This window comes from Sitophilus oryzae, unplaced genomic scaffold (assembly GCF_002938485.1).
Source record: "Sitophilus oryzae breed Bouriz unplaced genomic scaffold, Soryzae_2.0 scaffold_906_pilon_pilon, whole genome shotgun sequence".
In the NCBI taxonomy this organism is placed as follows: Eukaryota; Metazoa; Arthropoda; class Insecta; order Coleoptera; family Curculionidae; genus Sitophilus; species Sitophilus oryzae.
In genome coordinates, this window is record NW_022147535.1 from 589198 (window position 1) to 598905 (window position 9708).

General features: G+C 31.3%; 1 protein-coding gene across 1 annotated transcript; it reads right to left on the minus strand.

The window, feature by feature from the left end:
- Positions 1-2784: 2784 nt before the first annotated feature.
- Positions 2785-7462, minus strand: LOC115890627. The gene is made up of 3 exons (XM_030910908.1): positions 7052-7462; positions 4216-4361; positions 2785-3265 (listed from the first exon to the last, which is right to left on the minus strand). The coding sequence occupies exons 1-3, from the start codon at positions 7113-7115 to the stop codon at positions 2921-2923; spliced, it is 555 nt and encodes a 184-aa protein (XP_030766768.1). The 5' UTR covers positions 7116-7462; the 3' UTR covers positions 2785-2920.
- Positions 7463-9708: the final 2246 nt, after the last annotated feature.

A 9708-nucleotide genomic window follows, 5' to 3' on the forward strand; every position in this document is an offset into this window, starting at 1 on the left:
CGATAAATCAATAAATCAACAGATCCATATATCAATAAATCCATAAATGAATAAATCGATTAATCGATAAATCCATAAATCAATAAATCGATAAATCAATAAATAAATAGATCCATAAATCAATAAATTCATAGATCAATAAATCCATAAATCGATGAATCGATAAATCAATAAATCCGAAAATCAATAGATCCATAAATCAATAAATCGATGAATCAATAAATCGATGAATCGATAAATCCATAAATTAATAAATCAATAAATCAATAGATCCATAAATCAATAAATCCATAAATGGATGAAAAGATAAATCCATAAATTAATAAATCGATTAATCGATAAATCTATAAATCTATAAATCTATAAATCAATAAATCGATAAATCCATAAATCAATAGATGCATAAATCAATAAATCCATAGATCAATAAATCCATAAATCGATGAATCGATAAATCAATAAATCCGTAAATAAATAGATCCATAAATCAATAAATCGATGAATCAATAAATCGATGAATCGATGAATCGATAAATCCATAAATCAATAAATCGATAAATCAATAAATCAATAGATCCATAAATCAATAAATCCATAAACCAATGAAATAATAAATCCATAAATCAATAAATCGATTAATCGATAAATCCATAAATCAATAAATCAATAAATCAATAGATCCATAAATCAATAAATCCATAAATCAATGAATGAATAAATCCATAAGTCAATAGATCCATAAATCAATAAATCCATAAATCAATGAATTAATATATCCATAAGTCAATAGATCCATAAATCCATAAATCGATGAAAAGATAAATCCATAAATCAATAAATCGATAAATCAATAAATCAATAGATCCATAAATCAATAAATCCATAGATCAATAAATCCATAAATCGATGAATCGATAAATCAATAAATCCGTAAATCAATAGATCCATAAATCAATAAATCGATGAATCAATAAATCGATGAATTAATAAATCGGTGAATCGATAAATCCATAAATCAATATATCGATAAATCAATAAATCAATAGATCCATAAATCAATAAATCCATAAATCGATGAAAAGATAAATCCATAAATCAATAAATCGATTAATCGATAAATCCATAAATCCATAAATCAATAAATAAATAGATCAATAAATCCATAAATCGATGAATCGATAAATCAATAAATCCGTAAATCAATAGATCCATAAATCAATAAATCGATGAATCAATAAATCAATGAATCGATGAATCGTTAAATCCATAAATCAATAAATCGATAAATCCATAAATCAATAGATACATCAATCAATAAATCCATAAATCAATGAATCGCTGAATTAATAAATCCATAAATCAATAGATCCATAAATCAATAAATACATAAATCGATGAATAGATAAATCCATAAATCAATAAATCGATTAATCGATAAATCCATAAATCGATAAATCCATAAATCAATAAATCGATGAATGAATAAATCCATAAATCAATAGATCCATAAATCCATAAATCGATAAATCAATAAATCCATAAATCGATGAAGCAATAAATTCATAAATCAATGAATCGATGAATGAATAGACCCATAAATCAATAGATCCATAAATCAATAAATCCATAAATCAATGAATCGATAAATCCATAAATCAATAGATCCATAAATCAATAAATCAATGAATCGATGAATGAATAAATCCATAAATCAATAAATCCATAAATCGATAATTCCACAAATCCATAAATCGATGATTCGATAAATCAATAAATCGATTAATCGATAAATCCATAAATCAATAAATCGTTAAATCAACGAATCGATGACTAAATAAATCCATAAATAATACGGTAGATTTCTAGAACTTGCAACAGCCAGCTGTTTGGTATGGAGTCGAACGCTTTCTGATAATCAATATAGCTCATGACTACCGAGTCTATTACAAGCTGTTCCTTAGAGACCATTGCCCTGCTTTTGCAACCTTTTTGCTCTTCATGTAGTATGTTATTGGTGACCAGGTAGGTATACATTTTACTGCTAATGCAGCTTTAAAATATCTTAATAATAAATCGATGGTAGGCAGGTGATGGATCGATATTGGGAAGGATTATCTAGGGTTTCAGTTTTTGGTAGAAGGTGAGTATAATTCCCTGCTTTAGAAAGACGGGCATTTTCTGGGGTCCAATCAGAGTTTCAGTAAATTTTCTCGCTAGGTAGTGGTAAGCAGAGGAAAATTTCTTGAGACAGAAGTTGTAAATTCCGTCACGCTCTGGACTTCTCCAGTTAGGTAATTTTTTGATTGCACTTTCAACGTCGCACAGTTGTGTCTTCCATATTTACGTTCTCATATTTTTCGCGCTCCTGGTTTATCCATGCGTTTGCGCATTTGTTTGATGCTCTCCTCAACGACCAGATATTGTTCCAGTATTGATTTAGTTGGTTTGAGTCTATGGCGTTTAGGTGTTGGAGTTTGTCTTGTATGTACTGCTTGTACTTCTTTGTATGTCCAGAGTATCGATGACAAAATCTTTCTGGGTTTCCCCGCTAAGTTGATATAATCTAGTTGTTATGTTTTCTGATATCATATTTAAAAGGGTTTCACTATTGAGAGCGAAGTTCACTATTGAAAGTGAACTCTCACTAGTGAGAGTTGTTGCATGCGACCTATGTCTCTGAATGAAGAATAAAAAAATCTACATGAAAAGAAACATGGAAGGAAATTCATTGACTATTCGAACTGTGCGCGGCCGAAGTTTTTAATATATGAATATCAAATAGTATAGTCTTTATAGTCTATTTATTTACTAGTTTTACATCACAACACAATCAAACACATTTTTATTAATCTGAATTTTTACAATCGTTAAAAACTGCATCGTTTGAATTCTTACATGTAGATTTGAGAGAATTTGATTTTTAGTCCAAACATGCCAATCTGGCTTTGGTAATGCAATTCTGTAATTCTTGCTGAACTAGAATGGCTTGCCGTTCGGGTAAGTGGTGTAATTCCGCAGCCACATACTTTCCAAAAAAATCAAATGGATTTTCACCTGGCCTTTCCTCTTGCGCGACTGATGATGACCGTACTGATGACGGTCTTTTATGATTTCTGACGGGCGGGCAAGACGGTTCAATAGTATCAGGTGAAATGTCGTCTTCTTCTTTGATATCACATGGCGGGACTTCGAAGTGGATCTCATCCTCATCGATTTCACCATCTTCTGTTTCACTATTTTCCTTGGGAAAGGGAACTGACTGCGTCTGGAAATATGAACAGAAAAGATAATTTAACAATTAAATAAAATTAAAATTTTACGTTAATAAACCGCTAAAACAATTTACACATAAAATAAGTTACTATAAGGTGTAGTTTATTTCTAAAAGCTTGAGAGCACAAGACCTTCATTACAAATGCAAAAGGCGTTTTGTTTGTTGTGTTGTAAAAAAGATAGATAACTTAAAAGTCACACCAAACAACATGAACCACCTATTATTTTCTATGATCAGCTGTTATCATAATTTTGCAGTAAACATGTCTACTTACATGTGTGGAAGTAAATCGCATAGGGATCTTATTAAGTCGGAGTGAGAGAAATGACGACGGTGTGCTGTTGCGGCGTTGCCGGTACGCCTTTCCCTATCAGGTAAAGTCACGATCGCAAACCTCTTATTTTTAAACGACTTTTTTTCGAAAAAATAACTAGATAAAACGTCAGTAATCGCGAAAATTTAAATACTCAACTTTTTAACACATAATACGCCATACTTAAAAACCACTTTAGATATTGAAACTTTTTTTTATTGTGAAGATCGGATCTTTTACAATATGTTTAAATAAGAAAAATTAGATAAGGTTGTTTTTTTCCATTCAAAAATTTTAAACAACCCATCCATTTACTTTTTGTGCATAGCAATTTTCAGCAATCGTGTAACTTTTTTATTTATAAAGATTTTCACATACTGTCTGCGAAGAAAATATGGCATAAATGTTAAGAAAGTTTTTGAATAAACTCTATTCATATTGAATTCAGAGTTCTAATAGCGCGACCACTGTCAAAATCAAACCCTTTCGTGCGAAAATAATGATTTTTTTTAACATTGTAGTAACAAACTTAACAAGAACACAAACATATCACGATGAACTTGTATAATATAAAATAAAATAACAGCTGATAACAGTACACCTACAAAAGGTCTAAATAGGTACTTACCGGAGTATTCGATATTGCAGACCATCCTTTATCAACAATTAATGAAACTTCGGGATGTTTTACTTCCATATGTCTTTTTAAATTTGTTGTAGTTGTCTTGTATGACAACTTAGATCCACATAAATTACATTTTGCGTAACTCTCATCTAAGGGAGTAAAAAAATTCCATAAAAAACTTATTTTCGATCTTTTTTTATTAATTGGTTGCATATTAAAATAATATGTTTCTATTTAATATTCAATTTGTCTATATTTTGTATAAGTACAACAACGAATAGTCAGTAAAGTTCTATACCGTGAAAAATTAACCGATAAATATATCAAAATGCGATTAACAATTCTCCACTGCGACGAGTCTATGAATATGTGCATGTGCAGACGACACGAAAACGTATAGAACGACGCCACGATTTGCGATTTTCAACTGTACCACGTTGTAAGGAGTGGGGAAGAACGCCGAGGCACAAGGGTGCTATTCTTGACATCGTTCGCAACTTTGTTTATACGTTTACAGTATGGTCACGACTTTCTCGGAGACGCCGGTGATATTTGAAGATGCGGTCAATAACCGGTGCCCAGATTGTGGCCGACGGTTGTTCGCTATTCGCTTTCTGTTTCGCACCAAAAGCGACCGTGAACTGCTACTTTCGTAGATTGGCATCGGAATCGATCGCAGTAAAAAGAGATGGCTTTATCATAAATAGAGCTGAGCAAAACTGCGATTCGTCAATCGAAATTAAAACTGCGATTGGGATTTTTAAATCGCAGCGAATGTAACCTGCGATTGCGATTTTAATATTTAAATATTGTAATCTATACTAATATCACAGATAACATTATGTGTTATCTGTGCTAATATACAGGGTGGCCCATCGAAAACGTTCCGCAAGGCATAACGGCCAGTGTATTTTTTTTTTCAGAAAATTCAAAAACACATCAATTTTGTTTGTGAGGGGGACAATTTTTGCCCCAAAAATGATTGCAAAATCTTCAATCTCGTTTTTTCTTATTATTTCTAGATGTTTACGCATTTTTTCACTTGCCACAAGGATGAACGATCGGGTTAGGTAGAGTGTACTTTCTTTTTGAAAGGTGTAGTTAATCGGCACAACTGTCGGTACTGGGCTGAGGACAACCCCAGGGTTTTTCACGAGGTGCACACACAAAACCGTAAGAAATTGAACGTGTGGGCTGGTATTTTTAGAAATTCTACTGTGAGTCCTTTTTTTCTTCCTGGAAATCTAACAGGTGATATGTACTTGGATTTACTGGAAAATACCATCAACCCAGCCCTAACTGACATCATAGAGAACAATCCTGGATACGTCGAAGCGGAACTAATATTTCAACAAGACGGTTACATTACGACACATTACTCTCAAAATTTGCGTAATTATTTAAACAATAACTTTCCCGTTCGGTGGGTAGGACGAAGGGGTGCAATTGAGTGGCCTCCCCGGTCACCCGACATGACTCCTTTAAACTATTTTCTATGGGGACACATAAAAAGTAAAGTGTATAGCACTCCACCCGCCTAATTAGAAGACCTGCGAAGACGAATTATTGATGTTTGTTGCGAAGTGACCCCGCAAGTTCTTCAGAATGTTCTAGAACGGGTTGAAAATAATTTGTATTACTGTATGGAGGTTGACGGGCAACATTGTCAGCATTTTCTTCATTAATAAGATAAGTTTTTTTTAATTAATTCAATTTATGCGTTTTTTGCAAAAAAAGTACTTTTCAAATTTCCGTCTTTCATATTTTCAAAATGACTCGACCGATTTTTAAAAACGAAGCGATGAAATATAGAGAATAGAAAGCCCTTTTCATTGCGACGCCACTTGACACCCCTTCCCTTTTGAAAAAAGTTGGGGGATGACACCCCCGCTTAGAGGGTTGAAGATTTTGCAATCATTTTTGGGGCAAAGTTGTCCCCCTCACAAACAAAATTGACGTGTTTTTGGATTTTTCGAAAAAAAAAATACCCTGGCTGTTATGCCTTGCGGAACGTTTTCGAAGGGCCACCCTGTATAAAATCCTTAAGTGACTGACTCACTGATTAATCACGATCCTGGTCAAACCACTCAACGTAAGAAGCTCAATTTTGGCATACAGGTTGATTCTAGGGTGTAGAGGTTCGATAAGAAGGGATTTTTCGAAACTCGAATTCTAAGGGGGTGAAACCACCCCTCAAATATTAGAATATTTTTTATTTAAAAACCGTTGAGTTTTTCGGAAAAACTCTTAAACATGTATATTTTATTTTGTTGTTTTACATATTTTAAAATTTTTTTAAAAATTTATACAGGGTGTTTCATAAAATATGACCACTGAATAATCACGATTCTGCTTAAACTGCTTGACGTTTAAAGCTGATTTTTGGCAAACAGATTGACTGTGAGGTGTCAGCTTTCTTAAAATTCTCGATAAAATGTGAAGATATCTCTTTGCCACTTGTACCAATTCCTCAAATTGTAACAATATTCAATATAAAATAATATAAATTCTCAATATTTTTAAAACCCAACAAATTACTAAATGTTTAGGCTTCGATTTGAGCAAAAAAATATATTTTAAAGGTGTTTATTTCAACGGTAGACCTTACGGTAGTCTACTTCGTGACGACAATCTATATTTTACGCTGGAATGTAAGGAAATAGAATAAAAATATTTAATGAAATTGAACTTCTACCTGTTTTAATAAAGTATAAATAACATCTAAAAGGTTAGCTTTATTTTTATTTAAATTTTATCAAGTTTATAACAAGTTTGTATGTAAGGCTATACAAAGAATAAGGAAAGATACATCGAAAGATTGACGGAAAATACAATTTACCTGTGAATTGGTCAATCTCTCTATTGATTGGCAAAACGAAAATGTCCGTCTGGACTTTCTCCATCTAAACAAGACAATTTCACTCGAGTAAGAGATGCTTGCATTTCTTGCTGTAACAAGATTGCCTGACGTTCGGGCAACAGCCGTAGCTCTGAAACTAAGTATCTGCCGAATTGCTCATAAGCCCGTTCTCCGTACGGATTGCTAGCGAATTTAACGATCCTAGTCGTTCTATCTGAGTGATCAGGCTCTTCAGGGAGAGTGCAAGGAGATTGTAGTCTCTTAGATCGTTTTGTAGGTCTTGTGGTGCTCCTCGGTGGACTGGGAGGTTCCGCTTTGATTTCTATCGACGCGTTTTCTTCATCGTAATCGTCACAAAGTAGCTCGTCCTCTTCGATACGCCATCTACTAGGATTCACTGGACCAAATAATGCCAGTAGTTCCATCACACACATTTTACAATACATAATAAATAATAATTAATTAATAATAATAATAATCAATTCACACTATAAGATAAGTATTTATTAATAAAACTAAAATAAATAATCTACTTTGAAAAAAGCTTCTTTCAAAGTAGTTTTATTTAGTAGGTACGATATATATATATATATATATATATATATATATATAACTATATATATATATATATATATATATATATATATATATTCAAAAAATGAAGAGTAAAAGTTACTTCAATTTTCATAAAAATAGAAGTATTTACAAAAATTATTGTAATACAAAACTGGGCACATCTTGTAATACTACTGAAACAAATTAATTTTAAATAATTTTTTTTTTCACACAAATTTTTTATTACAAGCTACTTAACATAACCTAACAAAACCAAATTAGTAAACTAAACTTTGCTAAGTGCAAACCTATAAAATATGTACCAGGATGTATTTCAAAGAAAATAGTTTACTTCCATAGGGTGGCTCAAAAAAGTAAGTGGATCTGGATGATTCTTTAAATGGAACACCCACATATTGTTACATGTCTGACAGATGCAGATGCATGCCTTTCAGATCACTTTAGATAATACTAAGATATGATAAATATATTTCAATTAGTTTCAGAGATATTAAAAAATACATCAAAAATATATATTTTTGTTTTGCAGATACACGCAGTATTATTGCATATGGCGCTTTCAATGAAAAATACGAGAGAAAAATCGTTGTGGTTGGCTTTGATAAAAATGTACGGAAAATGCCATGAAATATAAAACTGGGAATATCTGCGAAACGTTAAAGGAAGAAATACTCTAATACAAAAAAAATTGTCTTTTTAATTCTCCCTCTAATGAATACACAGAAATATGCGTTGTTTAAAAACGGAGAAAAATTATTTTATATTTTAGAAAGGTTTGGCGTAAATTTTGAACATCCTGTATGATTTACAATTACCATATTTATAAAAAAATGAGTACAAACCATCTAAAGTAAATACCTAATATAGTTTTTGATTTCAGAACAGTTTTAATATTAGTAATAGCTTTTCAACAAAAATATATAATTTTTTATATATTTACTAGCTATATCTGAAATTGTCTAAATGTATTTACTCATGTCTTAAAATTATGTAAAGTGATCTGAAAGGAAGCCAAAAAAGCAATATACAGGGTGTTCCATTAAAAAAGATTTTTTTTTTGTATATTATTGCATTTTGCTATAGAAGTTAAAATATATTCTGAAATACATCCTAGTACATACTTAAGGTTTGCACTTAAACAAAATTCCCATGCTTTTTATTCTAGGAGCTACAGAGGCCCGACGCACTATTGCCGGATCCTGTATAAGCGATATAAAATGTATTTTGCTACTTTGGAAATATACTTAATGTTTTTCTTTCATTAAATTAATTCATACTTATTAATTACTTTATAAGATAAACTATCTAGATTCAAATTAATGTAAATCTGACTAAATTTCCGTAAATCAAGTCAACTGTTGCATATGCATAGGATTTCTAGAAACAAATTTCCTAGTTTATACGACTACAAAGTTCATAATTAACCCGAACATAAAGCCAGTTAGTGTCATAACGCTGATGGAAATATCTTAAAATTAGGTAGTTAGCAAAACTCTCTAAAAGCTTGTTTCACAGAAGGCAATGCGGGACAATAGTGAGAAATGGCCTTGCATTTTAAATATATGAAAATGAAGAAGTGAGATTAAACTTGGGGAATATTCCGAGTTTTGTATATACATGTTCTTACTAATGCCAGTAGTGCTATAATTAAGTAAATTAAAATTAGTCAGATTTAATTTACTCTTGAATTTAATTACTCAGATTTAAAAAACATATTCTTTATATCCAGAAAATTTAATTTTCAGATGCTTATTTGACGTTTTTCCTTAACAATTAATTTAAAAACACCTTTTAGTTATATACAGTTTTTCTTCGGATAGTCTTTACAAGAGGGATGTTTTTATTACACTCTTATGCAAAAAAACGCATCGGGGAATTTTTTCGTTAAGTTTAAAGTATTTTAGCCATATTTTTACAATTTTGTAGCGTTTTTTAAACCACTACCAGTGCGAACGGCAGCTTTTCATCGGAGAGCAGTCGTGGATAAGGTATTTCACTAGAGAGAAAATTAATCAGTAATATTAACAAAAGATATATAGATATTGGGCGCCAGGCATGTA